At 37.8% G+C, this 27,149-nt stretch overlaps 1 protein-coding gene across 5 annotated transcripts in view; it reads right to left on the bottom strand.

The window, feature by feature from the left end:
* RAD18 (RAD18 E3 ubiquitin protein ligase) overlaps positions 1-27,149 on the bottom strand; it is a 160,038-nt gene that overhangs the window by 57,499 nt on the left and 75,390 nt on the right. For all 5 annotated transcript variants that reach the window (XM_014857934.3, XM_014857933.3, XM_014857935.3 and 2 more), the window contains 4 exons: positions 25,413-25,489; positions 24,068-24,128; positions 5,485-5,622; positions 452-626 (listed from right to left, as the gene is read on the bottom strand). In XM_014857934.3, the coding sequence (XP_014713420.3) occupies positions 452-626; positions 5,485-5,622; positions 24,068-24,128; positions 25,413-25,489 (451 nt within the window). The remainder of the gene's footprint in view (positions 1-451; positions 627-5,484; positions 5,623-24,067; positions 24,129-25,412; positions 25,490-27,149) is intronic.

The raw sequence follows: 27,149 nt of genomic DNA, 5'->3' as shown, positions 1-27,149 counted from the left end.
TATAAAAAATCATTTGGGAAAATGACCCACCTCCAGATGTGTCATTTTTAAAGCTTCCCCATCCATTCTACTTGCTCCTTCTTTGTTTTACTCTCCTATGCACTGCCTTTCTGGTCATCTCCATTTTCTACTAGAGTTGTCTTTATCTCCTTCACTCACTGTCTTGACAAAAATTTCACTGCCTATCACGCTATTTTCCAACCCCATGATAAACACCTAGCAAAGATTGCAGCGTCGAAAACAAAGCCACGCTGTGGCTGCTGCACATGCTCTCCCACATCCTGTCTTGCTATCACTGTGAAGTCACGAAGCAGTGAAAGGAGACTGAAATGGAAGGTGACTGAGGAACTGCACTGTGCCTCAAAGTTACTTTCTAATTATTTTTGTCCATCTATCTTAGCAGGCATAAGAAACAGAAATTTAAAATAATCCACTGCTCCAAGCTTCTTACCTGTTCCATGAATCTGATTCTGGTGAAGAAAAAGCTTCGATTTGAATATCAGTACAACTAGAAGAGTCATCTGATCTATCAGGCTCCAGTTTCCCTGGGGAGTCCAGCTTTGACTGGGGGAAGTGGTTTGTTACCAAGGGCACATCCGAGAATTTCGTTTTATTATCTTCCTCTCCTAAAAAGGAAAAAAGAAATGAAAGAAAGGAAAAAAAGAGAAATATTTAAGAGTACCTTAAAATCTACAACATCTGTATGTTTATTATTTTCACAACTTTTAATATTGCTACTTATACTTAGTAAAATAGAAGTTTAAGTAACATTGATTCCAAAACTCTAGTGACAGCCAGAGAATAAGAATCAACACTGCAATGGTACCCTCTAATTATACTGTCCATCCCATGTATTTCCAGATTAATTAATTTAAAAACAAAATTTCCTTTAAAACCACGAGTGGGGAGAACTCTGTAATTCTAATGAGGCTTCTATTTACAGTATTACTAAAGGATTCTGCATATTTCACAGATCAGAGAGCACTGATAAACATAAGAAACAAAAAAGAATTAAATATTCAATTAACAAGAGAACCATAATATTTGTCAGTGACTACTATATGATAGTCACTCTATCTGGATTTTTTTCTAAATCTGTTACACAGAATCTAATACTCACTATAGAAAAGGAAAACTGATCAGACATAACCAATATTTCCAGTTGATCCAATACATGTCACATTTCTATGTATTCCTTGTTATATTCTCAATTTCTGAGGTCTCTTATTGCAGATAAAGATAAAGGCCCAGGAAAGCTGGAGGGACGCAGACACAGTGTTTGCCAAGAACGTGACATGCAGTTATGACCAAGTATCTGTAAATATGAGTGCAGAAAACAATATCCATGAAGGAGTCTTCAGTGCCCAGGATGCTCCCTCACAGTCTGTCTCAGGACTCAGCTGGGATTTCAGTTGTGCTGTCTGTAAGATTCAGGAACTGAGTAGGGACTTAACATGCAAACCACATGTGCTAATCGTATAGAGCCCCTCTTCATGAGTTTCCTCATAGAAAAGCAGAGCTTTCACACATCACTCATCCAGTGCGCTCGTAAAGGTAAGTGACCTTTAACAAAGGACACTAAAAAGAATTGTCAAGGTTTTGTTATAAAGAGAAAACTCATGGAAAAAGAATAAGACAACTTCTTCAAAAAAAAAACCTTTCCAAGTCCATATAGTCAAGATTTTTCCAGAAATAATTATGTTTTTGTTATCCTGGAGAACAGCATACATCAGAAGAGAATGATTTCTCAAAATAAGCTCCTGGTGTTGCCTGGCTTTCGACAAGCCTAACCCTTACCAAAACAAAACTGTACTCTCTAATGTTTATGTAGCAAAGGGAAAAAAGAAGCCAAGACAACCATCCAGGATCTCGAGGATCTCCTCTTGCAAAAAGACACCCAGGACCACGTTAAGAGGAATCAATCACCCGGTAAACTCAGTGAACCCAAGCAAATCTATCACTCAACTGGCCGGGAGAACGCAATCAACCTGGCAAATCAGGGAGCAGGAATTCAACTTAAAACTATCTTTTATTTTTGCACCTGATTTATATTCTTCTCTTACAGAAGCTTCTAAAAGATAAATTCCCTCTTGGGGATAAATATCATTCAACGATTTGTGGGCAATGAGAGTCAGTTATCCTCCATAGGTAACTGAGATCCCAGAACAGGACTTCAAATAGAGCCCCCAAAATGAGGCTCTGACTCAACCTCCCCAAAGACATGCAGCAAAAGCAGATGAAGGTTTTATTTGGGAGAACATGCGTCTTGTTCACTTACATTGGCACTTCAATGAGCAAGTTTACCCTAAACAGCAAAAATTGGTTGTATAATGGTTGTATGATGCTACACAACCCCCGGCTTTTGAGTCAGTGTGTGTCCTCGTCTCTCACTTCCCGCCCTTCTCAGACAGGAGCATTCATGCACAGCAACCTACCAGTAGCACTCATTTCTGAACATATGATATACAACCTCTGAGCACAAGCAATCAATCATTTTCCAGAGAGATTCAACCAATAAACAAAAACGTTCTCCTAATCCAAGATATTAAAGTGAGTTTTCTTAGGAGCTAAACTACTTTCTAAGAATATCCTTTAACAACTGCATTAACAAATTCAATTTGTTCACAAAGACCATGAGGTATACACTCAGGCAGCAACCTACTAAATGACACCAAGAGAATTTATGACAAAAATAAGGAACGCAATAACACCTAAAAAGAATAAAATACTTAGGAATAAATCTAACCAAAAAGGTGGAAGATCTGTATGCTGAAAACTACAAAACTTTGCTGAAAGAAACTAAAGACAAATAAATGAAAGACATCTTGTATTCATGGATGGGAAAACTTAAATGGCACTTTTTGCAGAAAGAGAAAAATCTATCCTAAAATCACATGGAATCTCAAGGGACCCAAATAGTCAAAATAATCTTGAAAAGAAAGGATAAAGTTGGAGGACTCAAACTTCCCAACTTCAAAATTTATTATATCGCTACAGTAATTAAAACAGCATAGTGCTCGTCTAAGGACAGACATATAGACAAACAGAACAGAACACAGAGTACAGAAATAAACCCTCATATATATGGTCAACTGATTTTCTCCTCTTTTCTTTTTTTTAAGTATGCTTTTTGATGAGGAAGATTGGCCTTGAGCTAACTTCTGTTGCCAATCTTCCTTTTTTGTTTTTCTTTTTTCTCCCCAAAGCCCTAGCACATAGTTGTATATCCTAGTTATAGGTCATTCTAGCTCTTCTATGTGGGATGCCGCCACAGCATGGCTTGATGAGCAATGTGTAGGTCTGTGCCCAGGATCTGAACCAACGAACCCTGGGCCGCTGAAGAGGACTGTGCAAACTTAACCACTCGGCCACGGGGCCGGCCCCTCAACTGATTTTCAACAAGGATGTCAAGAGCATTCAGCGGGGAAAGGATAGCTTTTTTAACAAATGATGCTCAGAAAACTGGATTATCTACAGGCAAAAGAATGAAGTTGACTCTTACCCTACACCATATACAAAAATTAACTTGAAATGGATCACAGATCTAAACATAAAAGCTACAACTACTCTTAAGAAAAATCATAGAGGAAAATCTTCATGACGCTGATTTGGCAACAACTTCATGGACATAATACCAAAAGCACAGGCAAAAACAAAAATAGATAAATTTAACTTCATCAAAATTAAGCACCTTTGTGCATCAAAAGATACCATCAAGAAGGTAAAAAGACAACCTAGAAAATGTGTACAAATATTTGCAAATCATATATATGGTAAAAGATTAATATCCAGAATATATAAAGAACTCCTAAAACTCAACAACAAAAAAACAAACCACCAAATTAAGAAAATGGGAAAGCGAGGTCAGACTGGTGGTGTAGTGGTTAAGTTCATGCCCTTTGCTTTGGCAGCCTGGGGTTCACAGGTTCAGATCCCAGGCATGGACCTATGCACACCTAATCAAGTCATGTTGTGGTGGCATCCCACGTACAAAATGGAAAAAGATGGGCAAAGATGTTAGCTCAGGGTCAATCTTCCTTAGCAAAAAGAGGAAGATTGTTAATGAATGTTAGCTCATGGCCAATCTTCTTCACCAAAAAAAAAAAGGGCAAAGGACTTAAACAAACAATTCTCCAAAGAAAAACAAATGGCTAATGACCATATGAAAAGATGTTTAACATCATGTCAATAGGAAAATGCAAATCAAAACCACAATGAGATACCACTTCGCACCTACGATGATAGCTATATGTAGTAAAAAAAACAAAAACGGAAAATAGCAAGTGTTGGTGAGGATACAGAGAAATTGGAATCCTCAAGCATTACTGGCAAGGATGTAAAATGGTGCAGCTCCTGTGGAAAACAGTTTGATGGTTTCTCAAAAGGTAAACATAGAATCACCACATGAACCAGAAACTCCGCTCCTAGGGATGTGTCCACAAGAACGGAAAGCAGAGACCTGAACAGATGTTTAACACCAATCTGCACAGCAGCATTATTCACAGTAGCCACAAGGTGAAAGCAGCCATTACAGACTGATGGATAAACAAAACGTGGTACATATATATGATGGAATATTACTCAGCCATAAAAAGGAATGGCATTTTGATATATGCTACAACAAAAAGACCTTGAAAACATCATGCTTAATGAAATAAGCTGATATGGAAGGACAAATATGATTGCACTTATATGAGGTACCTAGAACAAGCAAATTCATAGACAGAGAAAGTAGAATACAGATTACCAGGCCTGGCAGGGAGAGGGGAAGAGAGAATTACTATTTAATGGGTACAGAGATCTCACAGGAGATGATGAAAACGTTTGGGGTGTAGACAGTGGTGACGGCTACACAACATTGTGAATGTATTTAATGCCACTGAATTGTATATTTATGAATGGTTGAAATGATAAATATTATGTATATTTTACAACAATAAAAAAAAATAAGGATTTTTCTGGTGTACTTTATTCCATTATGATTCTCTTTGTTCACTGGCCCAAAGTCCTGGCAACAGAAATATAATATTAATCTCAAATTTAAAAATGGGTCAAAATTAAGGAATGTGCTATGTATTGGTATACCAAGTATATTAGCTTTAGATTTTTTAGTAGAACATTCCTTCCAAAATAAATACCAGTGACCTGTAACAATAATTTATTGTCTTTGAGGACATCTGAGGGTGTGCAGCACTAAATCCTACACCTGGAAAACATCCTCAAGCTTAACCAACTAAGCACCTTCAGATTTATCATTAACGGAAAGGAAGACAGACTTTAGAAACTCTGTTCAGCACATTCTCCTAATCATTTTTCCCAGAGTAATAAACCTAATTTACGTTCAACAACTGTTATATGTCTAAAAATACCTTTTCTCATTTCAAACAACTAAAAAGTCCAAAGTTAATTCTCTTGGTTTTACTTTCTTTTTATATTAAAATAAACAGTGAATTTCAACACATTTCTGTTTTTAAAGTCTCTTACCCATGCATACAGATAATAGCTTTTTTGGAGATTCATCTTCTTTTTTTGTTACTTCTTTTTTTGACATTCCAACAGCTTGCTTGTATCCTTTTTTGGCCTGATTCACCAGAAGCTGAAATTCATTCTGATGTTTTTTACCTGAAATTCAAAAGATCTCAGTAAAGCAAGGATTATAAAAGTAATACATCTACACCCAACAAACTGAGCATCAAGAAGCGTACAAGCTTGCTCAAGAACGGCACCCTGGGGAATCACTTGAAATGCACAGAAAAGCTGGCCAGGACAACAATACCAAGGGCTGGGGGACGGTGCAAGCCTCTCCTCTCACCTTCTCCCTTCCCCGGATACAAACATGGAAACATGATACTCCTAGTCTGCTACTGCCAATATATTTACGTGTATCGTATGTGTAGGAAAACTCCCAGCGAAACTAATGTGTCGGGTTGTAAAGTGTCTGGTAAATTTTAAATAAGAGATTGGTTTCTTCTCAAACTCCATACTCTAGAAAGGCTTTTGATAGAGCATAAAAGATGCTACTTTCTTAAATATAGCCAAAAGACATCATTCTAACTTCCAAGACACAAAAGAGTACTAAGACGAAGAATATTAACTGAATATAAAAGCAGAAGCCTCTAGGGAGGGTGGGTTATAAAAACAAAGGATAGGGGCCAGCCCAGTGGTACAGTGGTTAAGTTTGCACACTCTGCTTCAGCAGCCCCGGGTTGGCAGGTTCGGATCCTGGGCTTGGACCTACACAACACTCATCAAGTCATGCTGTGGAGGTGTCTCATATGCAAAATGGAGGAAGGTTGGTGCAGATGTTAGCCTGGGGACAATTTTCCTCACCGAAAAAAAAAAAAAAGAATATCCATTTCAACTACCCTTTTTTCCTTCACTTTTCTTGCCTGTTTCCCATGACATGCCTTTAAAAATCAAAGACCCCTACCACCCCCACCACCACTCCACCTCACCTTAGGATGTTATAATTAACACCAGTCTTAGTTTACTATTACTTTTAACACCTCTGAAGATAATTTAAGTGGAGTTCTAGGTTATCATTATTAATGTACACTAATTTACTCAATAGAGTAGCTGGCCATCGTTAGGACATCTATTTGTGACTCTGAAGCAGGGTTCAAATAGCTGAGGTTGCACTTATCTAGCAATCTTTAACACCTAAGTCATAGTTCAAAATGTCATCAATCCTGTAAAAATACATTTTAGAATCATACTGCAAATGGTTAAAACAAAGTTTTAAGACTGTTTTCATACAGTAAACAACATGTTCCCAGTAGCACAATACTAAGAGTAACTCAGTATAAGGAAAAATTTGTGCTTCAATTAAAAACTCTGCGTTTTCTAGAGCTACTCTTCCAGGATTCCAGTCATTCACTGCCTTCGAGCTACGTTACAGCTCTGCAAACTGTAGATAACTGATGGCAACGGAAAATAATTCTTGTGTATGGACATGCAAAATCCTGTCTAGCGAAGATTCAACTGACTTCCCTCCCCACTGTGGAAGAAGCCAGTTCTGCCTCTATTGCACATTCATTTCAACATTCTTGATCTATCAATGTGACTGCTCTTCGCATGTTAGGGAGAGACTGCTTCTAATTCCAATATATTTACGTGTATCATATGTGTAGGAAAACTCCCAGTGAAACTAATGTGTCGGGTTGTAAAGTGTCTGGTAAATTTTAAATAAGAGATTGGTTAAAATTTCAGCAAAAGAAATATAAACTGGCCATAAAGATTACCGGAAAAAGTTAGCTCTTTAGAAAGGGGTGAGATGCGATCTAGGACACAGGTCAGGTGACCCCTTCCAAGCCCTATTTAACTCCCTGCATTCAAGGATAACTACTTTGTACTTCTCCAGCGCTCCAGAATCAATGGCAACCACCACCGCCATCATTACAAAGTTTCTGTCAGGCAAGGGTAACAACACTATAGGGTTTACGTAATTTAGTTAGGCCCTTTTCCTAGTAAGGTCACTCCATTGTGTACATATGGACTGTGGATTCAAGAATTACTCAAGAAGCTTGCTAAAGTAATCTCATTAACAGTTAAGGAGGCTTAATGCCTTCATCTTCTGAAGTAATAAAATCCAGGTTTACAAGAGATTTTCTTTTTTTAATCTAATTACCACTACAGGTAGGCTGGAAACCAAAAAGTAAATGGCAGCCGCTGTTCTTGCTTTGGTCCCAGAAGTCCAATAACCCCTGCTCAAACAATGAACAATGCCAAGAGATTATGACTAATAAAATTGTTACCACTCATCTCTTCACCTCATTCTAGGAGTTCTGCCATCTGGCAAGGAGGACTTAAGAGTTTAAAATCTCAGTTCTGCTAGTTAAATGCCCTGAATTACCTCTTCAGAATTTTAAGTGGCTCAGATAGTTATGGGCACTGATGAATAAGCCAACATTCAACCAACTCGTGCTCTTCAAGATTTTTAATGCTAGCGCTTTCTGCCTCTCCAAGTAGAACTATCATCTTTTCTGGTGCCAAGTCAAGTTTTTCACTCCTTGACCACCTTAACTACTCTTTCTACTCTTACTATTTTGTTAAGAAAAAAATGCTAGTCTGGACCTACTAAGCTGTTTTTACAACACACAAGTACAGTCCCAGGCATATTTGTATGCCAATGGAAAAGATTCAAAGGAGAGGGGGAAATTGATGATATAGAAAAGAGAAAGGATAATTGCAGGTATTGCATCTTTGAGAAGGTCTTAATGATGGAATCCAGAGCATAAGTAGGGGTTGGCCCTTAATTACAGTAAGATTACTGTAAAGAACTCAGTAAAAAACTGTAAAGAACTTAATTAACTGCAAAGAAATTAGATCATATGTGCACAGATTAAGTAATGGTAGTTGGAAGATGACAGAGTTCCTGTTAGAATGTTTCTGTATTTTCGAAGTAGTATGAGGCCAACTGAGAAGGCACTGAGAAGGGAGTGTTGGGGGTTTGGAGAAAGTGTGAAATCATCACTTTGGAGACTAGTACAGCAAAGTTTACTAGAGAAAGGTAGCAGAGTTGTACATCAGTGTTGAGTGTCCACTTGAGACTTATGATCATGAATTTAGGGTGAGAATAGTCAATTCAGGGCTAAATGCATAAGCCCTTAGTGAATGTTAGCTATTACCATTACTCTCTTCTCCATCCATGGTTAGCTGCTTGGGTGTCACAGGTGGTTTGTAAAAAAAAAAAAAGGCATGAGGGGCTGGCCCTGTGGCGGAGTGGTTAAGTTCACGCACTCCGCTTCTGCTGCCAACCTGGTTCCGATCCTGGGTGTGGACCTAGCGCTGCTCATCAGGCCATGCTGAGGTGGCGTCCCACACAGCAGAACCAGAAGGACCTACAACTAGAATATACAACTATGTGCTGGGGGGCTTTGGGGAGAAGGAAAAAAAAAAAAGAAGATTGGCAACAGATGTTAGCTCAGGTGCCCAAAAAACCTGAGATTTTACTTCAGGAGACGCTGACTCCAAACTCGTCCCATGAATTAAAGTAGATGAGTAAGCATCTCGGGGGCATCCTCGTGGCAAGGGATGAGTCAGTCTCACTCCTGAGAGAGCCTGGTTTTGGTCTTGTGCAACCCTGGGTTCCAGAGTGCATTAAAAATGGAAAGAGTAAACAACCAAAATGTCCTTCAGCAGGCGAATGGATAAATAAACTGTGGTATATCCATACAATGGAATATTATTCAGCACTAAAAATAAATGTGCTATCAAGCCGTAAAAAGACATGGAGAAACTTTAAATGCATATTATTAAATGAAAGAAGTCAATATGAAAAGGCTACACAGTGTATGATTCCAACTATATGACATTCTAGAAAAAGTAAAACTATGGAGACAATAAAAAGATCAGTGGTTGCCAGGGGCTTGGGGGTAGGGGAGGTGAATAGGCAGAGCACAGAGGACTTTCAGGGCAGTGAAAACACTGTATGATACTACAGTGATGCATGTCATTTAATCTTTGTCCAAAACCACAGAATGTACAACACCAAGAGTGAACCTTAAAGTAAACTATGGACTTTGGGAGGTTATGATGTGTCAATGTAGGTTCATCACTGGAACCAATGTATCACTCTGGTGGGCAATGTTGACAATGAACGAGGTTATGTATGTGTGGGGGCAGGGGATACATGTGACCTCTCTGTAACCTTTTCCTGCTCTAAAAACATAAAGTCTTACAAAAAAATAAAACCAGAGTAGGATACAGTATGGTTTGGATAAGTACAACCAACTGGCTTTGGAACTCAACTACCACACCATTTTTTTTTTAAGTCATTAAAGAAATTTTGAGAAAAAAAATCATGGCAAACAATTTTTGCTAATGTTGGAGACTTTTAAGGTTGGAGAGGGGAAATTTTAACATTATGTCCCTTGACCTAACACCTACCTCTAGCTCTGACCTCACTTCTACGTTCTCCCTGACACAGTGAAACTTCCCCAAAGAGCTGTCTGCCTTAAGGGTCTCACTTCCTCACCTCCAATTTGTCTCAGTCAGCTCTAAGTGCTTTTGATGGCTCCTCGCCAACGGAACTGTTCTGGTCAGTTTGCTGACTTCGTTGTGAAATCCACTGGTCCTTTCTATCTCCTCTTACTCAAACTTTCACAGCAGCGTTTGACACAATTCGACATTTCTCCTTTCTTGAAACACTCTCTTTTCCTAGATTTCCTGATACCACGTTTCACAGTTTTTCTCCTATCTCATGGCCACTCATTCACAGTCTTCTCAGCTGCCTTCTCTACCCGTCGTCTATACTCTAAAACAGCAGACTTCAAAGAGCACTGGCTGACTGTTAAAGATCCCTGAGCCTCTTTCAGAGGCCAGATGAGGGAAAATCTGTTTTCATAATAATACTAAGAAGTTCTTTGCCTTTTTTGTTATGCTGACATATGCACTGATAGTGCAACAGCAACGGTGGATAAAAGTGCTGGTGCTCAGCAAGAGTTAACAAAGTGACACTGAACTGCACCAGTCATCAGCGCATTCCATGTGGCCACGCACTCATCAATTAAAAAAGAGGTCAATTTTACTTAAGAATGTCCTTGATGAAGTAGTAAAAATAACTATTAATCTTCTTAAATTTTGGACCTTGAGTACACATCTTTTTAACACCCTCAGTGATGACATGAGAACTACAAATCCAGCACTTCTGCGACACGCCCAAAGTGCAGCGGACGCTTGCAGCAGCACCTGTGTGACCATTTAACCTGTGAGCTAAACTAGCCGCTTATTAAATGAATCTCGTTTCGACTTGAAAGAACAGCAGACAAAGTACGATTATTCAGGCTTGGATAATCTTCTTTCTCAAAAACGAATCAGGTGAGTTGTCACTTCAAGGAAAACAAGTGACAGTATTTGCTGCCAAAGATAAAATGAGAGCTTTCAATTGAAAATCCAAATTTTGGATAACTTGTATCCACCACTGTGAGCCTGACAGCTTCCCAATACTTAACTTTTCTGATAAGATTGGTGGTGATATCAAGGAATGCTATTTTTTCCATATTATATAATATAAAAGAAATATGCAAACATTTGGAACTCAATTAACCAATATTTTCCAAATAACCAACAAATGATGTTACAAAATCATTCACAGGTAAAAGAACCATTCAAAGTACATGACAGACCAGTGGATTTTATGTAATAGAGTACAGAAACTTCATTAATATGATTTCCAATTCCATTGTAACTCACCTTTCTGAAATAATACTTCCCAAGTTTTAGTATAGTATCAAAGATTAGCCACAATTATCTAAAAAATCTATTGAAACACTCCCCCTCTTTTCAATTCCCTATCTGTGTGAGGCTGGATATTTTTTATATAGTTTAACCAAAACAACCCGTGGCAACAGTTTAAATGCAGAAGCTGATATGAGAATTAAGGTGTCTTCTATTAAATAAGACATTAAAGAAATCTGCAAAAATAGGAAAGAATGCTACTCTTCTCACTAGATTTTTAAAATCAGACACTGAGAAATAACACAAAAAAATCATTAATTTTAAGTGAACAATTTGAAGCATTTTTAAAAAGTGTATAGTTGTGTAACTACCAACACAATCATGAAACAGAAGATGCAATCACCCAGAAGAGCTCCTTCATGACTCTCCGTAGTCAGCCCTTTTTTCCACCTGCAGTCCCTGGCAGTACCAATCGCTTTCTGTTACTATATTTTTGCCTTTTCTAGAACTTTATATAAATGGAATCATGCAATACGTTATCTTTCTAGTTTGGCTTTTCTCTTAGCATAACGTTTCTGAGATTCATCCAAGTAGTTTCATATGTCAGGCGTTAATCCTTTTTTATTGCTAAGTACTATTCCATTGTATATGATGTATCACAATATGTTTATGGATATGTAGGTTGTTTCCAGTTCAGGATGATATGAATAAGCTGCCATAACATTTGTCCATAACACTTACCAAATTGTTCATTTACAACTAATAAATTTTATTTTTTCTAAATTATATCTCAATAAATCTGATTTTAAAAATCTCTGGATGGACATAAGCTTTCATTTCTCTTGGGTAAAAAGCTAGGAGTAGAATGAGTGGGTTGTACGGAAGGTGTATGTTTGTTCTATAACAAACTGCTAAACACTTACCTAAGTGGCTGTATCATTTTGCATTTTTACCAGCAATGTATGAGAGTTTCATTTGTACCACATCCTGGCCAGCACTTCATATTGTCCTTTTTTTTTCTTTTGCCATTAAAATAAGTGTGTAATATTATTTCAGTGTCATTTTAATTTATATTTTCCTAAAGACTAATGACAAATAAGACTAACCATATCTTTTCATATGGTTATTTGATATATGAATATCCCATTTTATGAAGAATGTTTAAATCTTTTACCCATTTTAAAAATACGGCATATACCTTATTACTGAATTGTAAGAATTCTTTATATAATATAGATAGTAGTACTTTGTCAAGTGTAAATCTTACACTATTTTTTCACAATCTGTGGCTTGCTTTTTTCATTTTCAAATTTGTCTTCTGAAGAGTAAAAGCTTTTAATTTTAATGAAATACAATTTATCACATTTTCTTTTCTTTCTTTCTTTTTTTTTTTTTTTTTTTGCTGAGGAAGATTCGCCCTAACCTAATATCTTCCTCTATCTTTTAGTATGTGGGCTGCCTGCACAGCATGAGTGTTAACATAGCAGTGTAGGTCTGCACCTGGGAACCAAACCCAAGCCAACAAAGCAGAGCACTCTGAACTTAACCACCAGGCCACTGAGGCTGGCCCTTATCTTTTTTATGATTCATACTATTTGTGAAAGATGATCATGTCAACTGTGAATAAAAAGTTTTGTTTCTTCCTTTCAAATCTGTGTATTATTTATTTCTCTTTCTGGCCCTATCACATTGGCTAGGACCTATAGTTTAATGCTGAATAAAAGTGGCACAAATGGACATTTCTACCTTGTTCCCAGTCAGAAGAAAAGCATTCTCCATTTCACCAATAAATATGATGTTGGTTGTGGGGTTTTTGTAGATATCCTTTATCAGACTGAAGAAATTCTGGGTTAGTGAGACTTTTTATTATTAACGGATGTTCGACTTTGTCAGATGCTTATTCGGCATCTACTTAGAGAATCATATAGTGTGTTTTAGTTTGTTAATACAGTGAATTATATTAATTTCCTAACATTAAACCAATCTTGCATTCTTAGGATAAATCCGACTTGGTTATGATGTATTATCCTCTTTATGTATTGCTGGATCCGATCTACTAAAATTTTGTTAAGGATTTTTGCATCAATGTTCATGAGGAATGTTGGCCAGATCTTTTATTTTACTGTCTTTGTCTAGCTTTTAGTTTCACAGAAATTCTGGCCTCACAAAATGAAGTAGGAAGTATTCCTTCCTTTCAATTTTCTAGAAGAATTTGTGTAGAATTAGTATTATTTCCTTCTGTATGTGTTTTATAGAATTCACCAGTGAAGCCGTTTAGATCTGGAGTTTCCTTCCTGGGAATGCAAATTTAATTTATTTAATAGATATATGGCTATTTAGCTTATCTATTTCTTCTTGAGTAAGGTTTAGTAATTTGTGTCTTTCAATGAATTCACCCATTTCATTTATGTTCTCAAATTTATTGACATGAAGTTGTTTATAATATTCCCTTACAATTATTCTTTTAATATCAGCAGGATACTTGTCAATTTCCCCTCTTTTATTCCTGAAATTGGTAATCTGTGTTTTCTCTCTTTTTATCCTGATCAGGCTTGCTAGAGGTTTATCAATTTTATTGATCTTTAGGTTTCATACATTTTCTCTATTATTTTTCTGTCTTCACTTTCACTGATTTCTGCTCTATCTTTAATACCACTACCTTCCTTCTGTTTACTTTGGGTGGAATTGCTCTTCTTTTTCTAGTTTCTTAAGGTGAAAGCATAGATTTAAAACCTCTTTTCTTTTTTTTTTAAAGATTTTATTTTTTTCCTTTTTCTCCCCAAAGCCCCCCCATACATAGTTGTATATTCTTCGTTGTGGGTCCTTCTAGTTGTGGCATGTGGGACGCTGCCTCAACGTGGTTTGATGAGCAGTGCCATGTCCACGCCCAGGATTTGAACCAGCGAAACACTGGGCCACCTGCAGCAGAGCGCGCGAACTTAACCACTCGGCCACGGGGCCAGCCCCTAAAACCTCTTTTCTAACACAAGCATTTAATGCTACTGACTTCCTTCTAAGCACTGCTTTAGCTGACACCACACTGATATGATGTATTTTCATTCTGTTCAATATATTCTTAATCTGTTTTTACCTCATCCAATGTATTTTTCACTTCAGGTATGTCTGTTATCTAAGGAATTTTAAAGATTTTATTTTTCCTTTTTCTCCCCAAAGCCCCCCAGTACATAGTTGTATATTTTTAGTTGCACGTCCTTCTGGTTGAGGCATGCGGGATGCCGCCTCAGCATGGCTTGATGAGTGGTGCTATGTCCGTGCCCAGGATCCGAACTGGCAAAACCCTGGGCCTCTGAAGCGGAGCACACAAACTCAACCACTCGGCCACGGGCCCAGCCCGAGTCTTTTTTATATGGTCCATTTCTCACCTCAGCAGGACCCTGTTTTATTCTTCCTTCTTGCCATACAGAGCATATTTGTAAATGTTATTTTAACAGTTTTGTCTACTAGTTTGATCATCCCTGTCATTCCTGGGTCTGGTTCTATTAATTGATTTTTCTCCTTTCTATGGATCTTATATTTCTGCTTTGTTAAATCCTAGTAATTTCAATAGGATACTAGATACTGTTAATTTTATATTCTTGGTTGCTAGATTTTGTTCTCTCCTTAAACTGCATTGTATTTTGTTCTGGAGGCTCCTTGGAATCCACGGAATCATTTCAAGACCCACTTTCAAATTTGATTAGGGCAGACTGTCAAGTGAATGAGAAGACAAGCCACAGACTGGGCGAATTATCTGCAAAGACATATCTGACAAAGGACTGTTATCCAAAAATACATAAAGAACTTTTAAAACTCAGTAAGAAAATAAACAACCCAGTTAAACAACGGGCAAAAGATCTGAACTGACACTTCACCAAAGAAGATATACAGATAGCAAATAAGCATATGAAAAGATGCTCAACATCATATGTCATTGGAGAACTGTACATTAAAACAACAATGAGATACCACTACACACCTATTAGAATGACAAAAATCCAAAACACTAACACCACCCTGGGCTGGTGAGGACGTGGAGCAACAAGAACTCTCACTCATTGATGGGGTGAAGGCAAAATGATAGAGAAACTTTGAAAGACAATTTCTTACAAAACTAAAGATACCTTATGATCCAACAGTCACATTCCTTAGTATTTACCCAAATAAGTTGAAAATTTATGTCCACACAAAAACCTGCATATGAATGTTTATAGCAGCTTTTTATAATTGCCAAAACAAGCAAGAAAGGTGTCCTTCAATAAGTGAACTGATAAATGAATGATACCCTGTAAAACATCCAGAAAATGGAGTATTATTCAGTGCTAAAAAGAAATGAGCTATCAAGCCATGAAAAGACATAGAGGAACGTTAAATGCATACCAGTAAGTGAAAGAAGCCAATCTGAAAAGGCTGCCTACTGTATGATTCCAATATATGACATTCTGGAAAAGATAAAACTACGAAGATTGTAAAAAGATCAGTGGTTGCCAGGGCTTAGGAAGGAAGGAGGGGTGAACAGGTAGAGGGTTTTAGGGTGGTGAGACTCTTCTGCACGAAACGATAATGATAGATATATGTCATTATATATTTGTCAAAACCCACAGAAAATGTAACACCAAGAGTGAACCCTAAAGTGAACTAGACTGTGATAATGACGTGTCAATGGAGGTTCATGGATTCTAACAAACGGTCCACTCTGGCAGGGGATGGTGACAATGGGAGAGACTGTGCATGTGTGGGGCCAGGGCAAATATAGCAATTCTCAGTGTTTTCCACTCAATTTTGCTATGAACCTAAAACTGCTCTAAACAATGAAGTCTATTTGAAAAAAACCTTTCTATTAGGGAAAATTAGAGCAGCTATTAGTCTAGAGGAGGGATCAGCACACACCGAAGGGCCAAATCCAACCTATTTTTGTATGGCCCTCTAGCTAAGAATGGTTCTTAGATTTTTATAAAGGATTGTAAACAAACAAACAAGAATATCTGACAGAGAACATATGTAGCCTGCAAAGCCTAAATGTTTATTTTCTGGCCCTAACGTAACTTAGCCCAGCTCTGAAAGCAGTTAATACCTTTCTGAGGATTCTGCCTAACTGACGCTCCATATGGTACGAGGTTTTATCTATTATGGCTGGTGGTGAATTCAAGCTGTTCCCTGCCCTGTGTGAGTTCCAGAAATTGTTCTGCAGCTAATCCTTTCAAGTGGCTCTTTCTCCAGTCTCAGGCAATTTTCTCTCATTCATGTGCAGATTACTAGACTGCCAAAGGTTAACCTGATCTTTTTGCAGATCTTTAGAGCTCTTTCTCTCCGGGTTTCCTCCTTTCTGGTAAGCTGCCCCACAAATTCTAGATACCTTGGCCTCCCACGACTTTGATTTCTGTTTTACCTACTCAGTGATTTTGGGGTTTCCTCATCTTGTGCCTTAAAACTGCCGACAAGCAGTAAGCTGCTGGAACTGTAGAACTCACCATCTTGTTTCTTTTCTCTCTCAGGAATCACAGTCCTGTGCTACTTTTTTCCAATATCTGAAAAACCATCGTTTTATACATTTCATCTGTTTTTCCAGTTTACTAACAGAGGAAAGTAAATACAGTTTCTGTTACTCCATCAGGGCTAGGAGAAGAAATCTCCATATATTTTGATTTTTTTTGTTTTGGGAAAGTTATTTTTTATCAAAATATATTATTTATGTTAACATGTAATGGATTTATTATTACTTTTAAAATATTTTTGAAACGTCTTTGTTTTAATTTTTCTTTGACCCGTGAGTTATTTGGAAGTGCTATTTAGTTTCCAAATACTTGGCGATTTTCCAGAGGGGTTTGTTGCTGATTTCTAATTTAATTCTATTATACTCAGAGACGATACTTTGTATGCTGAATGAATACACAAGGTGAACTTTCTGCAGATCGCTATGCTCTCTCTCCGCTACTCTCTCCTCTCCACTCTGTCTTGCACACTCTAGCTCCTTTGTTTTGGTATCTCAGTTCTTTCTCCTTAACTCAGAGCCCACCAGGCTCTGCCTGGGATCCCCATCTGCACTGCAGCCTGGAAGCTATTACAGGGCTCATCTCACTATTTCCCCCATCTCTCGGATATTCTTGCCCTTTTTCACCTAATGTCTAGTGTCTTGAAAACCACCGCTTCATATGTTTTGTCCATTTATGGTGGGTGTTTCTAGGGGGAGGGTGTCTAAGTCCCTGTTATTCTATGTTGGCCAGGAGCAGAAGTTCTCTAAGTCTTAATTTGTAATATGATACGTATCGATAGATACAACCCACAGAAATATAAGCTCTTTGGAGTTCATGATAATTGTTAAGAGTGTAAAGAGGCTGGGGGAACTGAGAACTGCTGCTCTTCATGCTGGACTGCCCCAGGGCGGCCCCAGGCTCTGTGTCTTGCAGCACTTTTCTTTAGTTAGGTAGACTCATTCATGCCTAATTCTCTTTTCCATTTGGATATCCACTAGAAACCAAAACTTGACATAGACAAAATAGGAACTCTGATTCCCCTTCCCCACCCACAATCCTGCCCTGGTCTCCATTTCAGTAAATGGCACCATCATTTCCCCAGCTGCTTAAACCAAAAATACAGGAGTCACCCTTGATTCCTCTTTTAGTCATCCCCCACATGAAATTCAACAGTAAGTACTACTGGTTCTACTTCAAAAGTTTGCCTTGAATTATCCACCTCAACTTCTGTACTGCTACCACTCCTGACTAGGCCACATCTCTGGCCTAATTTACTACAGTAGCCTCACTTCATTCAGGGCTCTTTTCATATCCTATCACCTTCTCAAAGAGGCCTTCCCTGACCACCAAACCTACAACAGCAGCCCCGTTACTCTCCACCCTCACCTTCACATTTCTTTACAGCACTTACCACTATCTGACTACTACACAACTCACCCATTTGTTAATTGTCTGACTAGTCCCATTAGAATGAGACTTAGTCTGTTTGTTTAAGAGGACATTCCCAAAACCTATATTCTGGGATGCAGTCATTGTTAATTAATAAATATTGCTTGAGTGACGATCCTCCACATTGATTTTCCTACTATTTCCTGCTGCCTTACAATTTATTCTCTATCCAACAGATATCCTGATCTTTTAAGATGTATATAAAATCATGTTACTTGTCTTTCTAAACCCTCCAATGACTTCCCACTGCACTAAGAAGAAAATTCAAAATAAAATCTTACAGTCTTACCTGATTCAGCCTTCCCTTCCCTCACACCATCTCCCCTGTTGCTCACAGGTCTCTAGCCACACTCACCTCCCTCGTTTCTACTTTCGGGCTCTGCCCTTGCTGTTCTCTGCCTAGAATACTCTTCCTCCAGCTCTTTGAATAGCTGCCTCTTTATTTTTGTTTTATTTTACTCATGACTCATTTCAAACGTCAGCTCCACATGAGAAGCCTTTTCCTGACTACCTTATCTAATGCTCCCATAATTTCTATCAAACTACCTTGTTTTATTTTCTTTATAGCCTTTGCCCCCTAAAGTTGTGTTAAGATCACCTGCTGATTTAGTTTGTTATTTCTCTGTCTGCTACTAGAGTGTAAGCTCCATAAGAGAGATCTGTTTCCTGTTCACTGTGGTATACCCATACTTGGAATAACAGCCGGCACATAGGAGAAGCTCAATAAATATTTAATGATTATTTATTAGATCATTATGAATGAGTTAACGAATGACCTAACAGAAGAACAAAGGAATAAATTAACTGTGCTAAAATGCCTTCCCTTCTTAACAAAATTAATCTGGTTCTCTCACGAAAAGTTTCAGGTGATAACTAAGATGCTCACCAGAGTTTTCTGCTGTCTTTTTTTCTAGCAGAGTATAAAACTATATTTTACCAAGGTAAAGAGCAAGAAGATCCCAAAAATATGTCTATCACCATAGTTAGGCAGGTAGAATAACTTTCCATCAGGTTAAGATTCTGCCTCTTACTGAAATAATTCACAGTCTTAATTAAGTAGACTTATCAAAATCTTCTGATATCTGAAATTCACAGATGACTCAATAAACTCATTTGATTCAATCTCTGTATCAAATATACTTTCTACAAAAAGTTCAAATTGCCTGAATTTACTGTTTCTTTCCTTTACTATCCAAAAGACTGCTAAAAAAATAGGATATATCATCACAAAACTAACAAAGTAGCCCATTCATAAAATTAAGCTTTTTTTAAGCACTATAACCTGAAAGTAAAGCTTACCCCTCAAAGAAGTTCCCAACATACAAGTTATTCACTCAGATTCAAGGCATTGGACAGTGCAAAGGGCTTAGACTCGAGCAGCTGGTAAACTGGGGTTTAATTTCCAGCTCTGCTTTTTACTAGCTATATGGGCAATTCACCTAACGTTTCTGAGTCTTAGTTTCTTCCTCTCTGAAACAGGATCAAACTCACTTCACAGAGTTGCTGGGAGGATTACTAAAATAACATCTGTGAAACTCCTGGTGCAGAACAGATATTCAACAACTGTGACTTTTCTGCCTTGCTGTCTTTTCTTTTAAAAAGTGACAAAGCATAAACGAGAAGAAAAGTCTGCAAAGTGAGAAGACAGGCGGGAGGGGAAGCAAGGCAGATACCTCAGCTTGGAGGACAGATCTCAACTTATATGCTCCTTCTCAAAAGCAAAGTAAAATAGAATAGCGAGAGATGTAGAAAAATGTCTGAATTCTCTTAGCCTACTTTTTTAGGCTTGATAGACTGGTAAACTATGGTGCCTCTCCCATCCTCATCTATTCATTCGCTTGGCCAAAAATGTACTGAGTCCGGGGCCAGCCCAGTGGCGCAGTGGTTAAGTTGAGATGTTCCGCTTCTTGGCGGCCCAGGGTTCGCTGGTTCGGATCCCGGGTGCGGACATGGCACTGCTTGGCAAAAGCCATGCTGTGGTAGGTGTCCCACGTATAAAATAGAGGAAGATGGGCATGGATGTTAGCTCAGGGCCAGTCTTCCTCAGCAAAAAGAGGAAGATTGGCAGTAGTTAGCTCAGGGCTAATCTTCCTCAAAAAAAAAAAAAAAAAATGTACTGAGTCCTAACTATGTGCAAGACCCTAGAGATAAAGCAGTGAACAAGAGAGAAGGATTTCCTCCATTGTAGAACTTGCAGTTTCATGAGGGAAAAAAACACCATTATTGGCTGAACTGTCTCTCCCCAAATTTCATATGTTGAAGTACTAACCCCCTCATACCTCAGAACGCGACCTCATTTGCAGACAGGGTTTTACAGAGGTAATCAAGCTATGAGGTCATCAGGGTGAGCCCTAATCCAGTATGACTGGTGTGTTTATAAAAGGGACACAGAGACACACAGAGAGGGAAGAGAACGAGAAGAAACACAGGGAGAAGCCAAGGAGAGAGGCCTGGAACAGATTCCCCTGTCTCAGCCTGCAGGAAGAAGCAACCCTGCTGACAGCTTGATTCTGGACTTCCAGGCTCCAGAGCTGCGACACAATACATGTCTATTGTTTGAGCCTCTCAGTCTCTGGTACTTTGTTACAGCAGCCCTAGTAAACTATTAACACACATAATTAGAAATAATTAGAAATTAATTAATTGCACAACTATTAATAACCATTGTGGCCACCTTATCAAACAGTTAAACTTTCTTATTTATTAAGAAATAATGAATTTATTATTCTTTGCTTTATTATTACTCCTTTCCATTTATCAATTTCTAAAGTACTCGTAGAATATAAACTCCAAGAGGGTGGGCTTTTTGTCTGTCATGTTCAGTCCTGCATCCCCAGCACCTAGAAAGTATCTGGCATACATTAAATACTCAAAAAACTTGTACTGAATAAACAAATAAAAGAGTGCTATGAAAAAGCACAAGATGACCTAAGTACACATAAAATGGAAACCTTACCCTTGCCTAGGAGATCACAGAGGGTTTTCCATGGAAATTGCAATGAAGCTGACTAAGAGTTGGGAAAGTGGATGGGGCCACAGATGCAATTAAGAGAAGGAGACAATTCTAGACAAAGAGAGGAGAGGGTAACAAAGGCTCTAAAGCAGCAAAGAACTTGATAAAGGAAGTAAAAGATAACCAGAGTGGCCAGAATATAAGGAGTAAGGGAAGAGAAGAGGCTAGAGGTAGGCAAGTCCAGATACAGGAAATGGTGGATTTTATAAACTATTTTAAAGGGTACTGGAAAGTTTTTGATAATGGCAGGGGGCTGCAAGCTAGGAATAGTATGATGAGGAGACTCACCAGTTCTACAAGACCGTCTGGTTTCTGAGTATTAGTGAATCAGGAGGGTCAAGAGTAGATGGGGATGACTAGTTAGGAAGCAATCGTGACGAGCATAGAGGCAGAGATAAGAACAAGAAAATATGGGAAATCAAAAGATATTTAGAAGACAGAGATCGACAGAATAGAATGAACTGAACACGGGCAGGTCAGGAAAGGGACAAATGTTATATATGAAGGATGAGGAACGAGAACAGCAAGACAGTTATTGAAAACAATGCTGGAAGGCAGAAGACGATGGAAAAATCTCTTTCAAAATCTGCAGGGAGAATTCTTCCAAACTGAAATTGGACACCCAGTCAAATAATCAATCAATAGTAAAGGTACCATTTCCAGTTATGTATGGTCTCAAGAAATATTCCCCCATATATTTTTTTCCTTAGGGAGTTCCCAGAAAACGTAGTCCACCAAAACAAAGAAAGAAAAGAGGCAGATCTGCATCCTGAACTAATTGAACGGACACAGGAAGGAGGGGAGCAGAATCCCCAGAAGGTTGGTGACAGGAACTTTCAGGACAGCAGTCACAGAGGAGGCCCAAAGAGCAAGCAGAGTAGACTGAAATAGGACAATAGCAGAGGTTGGGGGTGGGTTCCTTCAGGCAAGACGTTCCTGAGAAAATAATGAGTTGAGAATCAAGGTGTTTAAGTGTATTAGAAAGTGATTCACATTTCTGGTGGAAAGTTTAGAGATAAATTAATACTAGGCAAATAGAAAGCCAAGCAAATAAAAGAAAATTATTAGTTATAGAAAAAACAGAATGTTTTCCTCAAAGGAACTGTAACTGTAGGGGAGGGGAAAATTAATTCTCCCTCCAATCTTCTTAGTTCTTTGCTAGGCCCCTATAACAACAGACAGATTTACAAGAGAAGAACAAACAGAAGTTTAGTAACATGTATACCCCATGTATGTATACATGGGAGATATCCAGAGAAAAATGAGTAACGCTCAGAGGTGGCTTAGAACACTGGCTCAAATACCATCTTCAGCTGGACAAAAAAAAGAAAGATGTTGGGGAGGCACCCACCTCAGAGGATGGAAGGGAGGCATAGGTAGGGGTCAGGATGCATAAAAGAGCTAATCTTCATTTTTCATATTAAAATGTCAATAGAACATTAACATGGAAAACTTAAACACCCCAAGAAATAGCAGAAAGAACAATGTTTTTATAAAAATGAAGATAATCGCCAAAACAACCAAAAGACTTGCCAGTTGTTACCTCTAGGGAATGGAGATGGAGAGAGGCTGGTGGTGGAGGAGGCAGGAAATTTTTGTTTTTTATAATAAGCCTTGTAGAAATATGTGATTTTTTTAAAAAACTACATGCATGCAAAACATTAATAAATATGTTTAAAAGAAGAAGAGATATCAATAGTATATTTGGAGCTTGACACTAAATCAAAATGTATTACTCAACTATAATGCTAAGCACTTAAACTTTAGGAAGTGCCTGAAAGATATGGGGGAAAAAAGTATATATTGAGGTTTATTTTGGAGCTAAATGAATTAATTTAACACGACCTATTCAGGAAGGTTAAACTCTTTAAAGATGCTTAAACAGTGGGCAATGGTTACTGCATATGTTCTTGCCTGTGCCTAATCCCCATTTTTCTTAGTGCGGCGTAATTGTGCAAAGTCATCCTTTCAGTGGTTTAAATCACTTTTTCTCCATGCAAATTTTCTGGTTTCTTCTCTGTTACAGGCCTTATTTTTGCCAATTCAGTGATCATTTGATATTTTCTATCTCCTGTCTCAAGAAAAATCCCTTTGGCTTCCCAAAAATTGATCACACCATGCTTATCTTTCTAGTAGCAGAGTGCCGACATTTGCTGTTCAGCCTATGGTCCGTGAATCCTCTAAGCTCCCTCTCCCACTCTGGTAAGGCCCAGGCCACCACACCTACAGCTAGTGCCAGTGTACTTCATGCTCCCCTCAACAGATCACTGCTGAACCTGCCCTTCAAAGCTTAACAACTGGAAAAAAAAACAAAATTCTCCCAGTACAACTACAACATACCATGTATGGGATACTCATTCAACAAATATGTATTATCTATCTACTATTTGCCAGGCACTTAAATTTAAATTTAAACTAAAAACCAACCAGCCAACCAAAAAATAACAGTTACCTAATTGACAAAACAGTAATGTGCTAGCCCTGGGAAAGATCTAGACAAAGGCCATTTAAGGGAAAGAAAGTGATAAAGTTGGGATGTTGGTAATAACTAATAAAATGAAAACTGTTTTTTGGCACAAACTTGCAAGCTATAGAAGTAGTGAAATTCTTTACAGAAGTATTGTCATTGAGCGGCTTGAGGACAGGATGGAAAGTCAGGAATGCTTCCATTTTAACCCAGTTTTCTTCTCAGAGATACTTTGAGAGCAACTAATTAATATTTGCAAAGCACTTAGTGATGAGCTCAAAGTAGAATGTTATCACAAAACAAAAAGCATGCACAGAGTTATAAAAAAAAGGTCACTATCTGAGTAAACACTGAACTAAAACTCAGTATCGAGTAATATTAACAAGAAAAGTTTGTATCAAACATTAAAAGTTTTATGTTAAAAATTACTTAAGGTGAAAAACTGCAACCCAAGTTCTTTATAAATAAAGAAAACGTCACACAACTTACGATATTTACTGTGAATTTCATCAATTTCCTTTTCTGTTTGGCCCTTTGTAAAAACCATTACCTAAAATAATTCAAAAATTCTTAATTAAAAATTCAAAAAAGACAAAAACAGAAATTAATACTAGAAACTTTAAAATCTCAAATGTGGATGTTTAAAATAGAAGAAAATTATCCCTCATCTCTGTTTTATGTAGACTTAGGAAGAACAACTCCTGTGTACCTCCCTTGAATATCATAATTAATACACATTTTATACATTACTTTTTCTCATCAGTAGGAAATGCAACACTGATTCCATTAGAAAATATGAGGTATTAACACAACAATCAAATTTCCTATTTTCAATATTTAATTTTTCACATTAGTTAATACATCAAGTAACACTTGAAACTGCAAGAATGAAAAGGCATTTAGCAGATCATTAATAAGGGAGATCTTCTCGTTGGCCTTCTATCTTTTCCAACCTAATTTCTGGAAGGCTGCTAGACAGGTAACTATATAGAGAAAATGCAGTAACACAAGACTGTACTAAATTTCTAGTTCTACTTCTTAAAATTTTCGACTTGAAAGATCAGAAATCTATTTAAATGATTCATCATAGTCTCCATCTTATAGTTAGCACACAAGTAATAATAAAACCAATGAAAATCTCATTTTTTTCTACTATCTGATTATAAACTTACTTCCCTAAGGTCATTGCTTTCCTTACAAACACATTATCGATGGTCTAGGGAAAAAAGTCTACTTGGAAGAGCCCAAAACACTTCCTCCAGTGTCAAAGGACACAATGACTATTTTCTTCTTTGGTATCCTTTCCTCAAGTTTTGAACCATCAACCTAGAGGAAGGCAACAGTGAAGAATTTTAGGTCTCTGATTCCCTCAATAAGCCCAATAGATACTCAATCCTCATAAACTCTTACAATTACTTCATTTCTCCAATAGAATTGCAGAATGCCAGAGCTAAAAGGGAATCTTAGAGATCACAGAGTTCAACCCTGAGTTTTACAGATGAAGAGCCAAAGGGCCACAGAAGTTAAACAGCTTATTGAACACAACCAGCAGAGCCAGGACCAGTAAGGCTACCTGAGAGACACAGGCTTCTTCCACTCTAACTCACTGACAGACTCTACTTTGGATTGCATTTTGCGCTAGAAGACTAATAAACATGAGAGATTTTTGTGCTAAAAGTGAGCTGCAAGTAAATCATAATATATTAAATGGAAATGTGTTCCAGTACATTTCTCATTGAACAGATTTAATACTGGCTTGCTTTAATTTCAGTAGGGTATTCAACTTTTCTGTCCTTCATTTGTATCCAGATACTGAAATAGACCATCAACATACGCTTTCGTTGAGTTTACTAGCTTCAAGACGCATCCTAGTCTTCTCCATATTTTCAATTTCTTGAACTATTTCAGCAGCTGTCAAAATAAGGACATAAAGCCATTGTTAATTACATGGTTTTGCTCACTGTACTACGGTTACGTAAGCTGTTAACACTAAAGATGGGCGATGGAAATACATGAACTCCCTGTCTTATCTCTATAATTGTTTTGTAAGTCTAAAGGAATTTCAACATAAAAGGTTAAAAAGAAACACTGAACTTTCACACATGCAAACACAGCTTAAAATATAATCAGAAGAGTTTAGTAAAGTCAATTTGCTTTTTCCTTTGAGTATATAGGTATAAACAGGAGTCCCAAGGGAATATGAAAATTAATTTGTTAGTGTGAATTCGATTGTTTGGAGATATCCACTCAAACTCTAATATACTAAATGTAGTACAACAGGCTACTTTTCAAGGAGAGACAAGGCCTACAAATACCAGGAGGAAATGGCCTTGCCTCCAGAACTTTTGTCAGCAGGAGTAGTTACCAATCGCATGCATCAGAGAGGTGGAATACACTGTCACACATATAAATATCTTTGAACGCAAATAGCACGGAATTTGCAAACGCTATCTTTCTGCCCCAAAAGCCAACACATTAAAACTAAAATACATATGGTATAGAATAAAAATCTACAATCCTTTACACACATTTATACACAAAAAGACACTATGTCTGGAATTTGCTTCAAAATAGTCCATGGGGGGAGGGGTGTAAATCACAGACGACACATTAGGCCTGGGCTGATAACTTTTTAAGCTGGATAAAAGATACATAGGGTAACTCTATACTCTTCACTCTACTTCTATATAAATTTGAAATAATTCCTATTAAAAAGTTTTTTACAAATCCACAGTCCTCAAGAGGATCACTGAAGAATGCAATTACTTCAATTTAAAGTTTATGTTTTTTGAGTACTGAGAAGTACCTTTTGCCTCCTTAATATTACAAAACTTGTAGAAACAAGGTAAACAATGTCTATCTCTGTGCGCATGAACAGCTAGCTTAAACTCACGGTGTAATGGGAATCATGGTATAACAGCAAAGCAAAGGGACCACTTGCATTCTATCTGCTCCATTAAGGCAAGTCTTATTCAACACAGAGAACATCTGCCACACTCTTCTAAGCTATTAAAGAAACTATGTTACGAGTGGATACAATTTAGGGGCTTAAATCTTTCAGGAAAACTTCTGATTCTGTTCATGATGTAGAGAGCTGGATACAGTGTCACTCACACTCTAACAAGAAAAGGCTAATCTATAAAACCGTAACTTGTCTTGAATCCATCAGAGGTAAGGTCACAGAGCCTGAAATCTAAGGAAAGACAGGTGCCTTAGAGGAGAGAGGAGCCGTGAGCACTGGTTGACAGAAGGCAGTGCACAGGAGAAGGACCGGGACCATCCTACCTCTGGGTAAGACGATTTCGGCTAAACTTTTGATGAAGTACAAAAGGCCAAGTGTAAACCACTATGAAAGTATAAAAATCCTGAGAAGCTCAGACACAGAGGAGTCATACCTATTCCAAGGCTATTTTCTATAGACTTTATTGGGTACTCACAAGAATTACTAGGGAAAGGGCAGGAAACTAGAAAAATATCCCTCCAGCTCCAGGCCTGGGAAATGACAACAGCCCCCACTGCAGTAAAGACATGAAGCCCCACAAGATCTTTAACCCTTAAGAGACAAAAGCAC

The sequence above is a fragment of the Equus asinus genome, chromosome 21 (genome assembly GCF_041296235.1).
Source record: "Equus asinus isolate D_3611 breed Donkey chromosome 21, EquAss-T2T_v2, whole genome shotgun sequence".
NCBI lineage: Eukaryota > Metazoa > Chordata > Mammalia > Perissodactyla > Equidae > Equus > Equus asinus.
The sequence above is the reverse complement of the archived record's forward strand: the minus strand, read 5'-3'. Positions and strand labels throughout refer to the sequence as shown.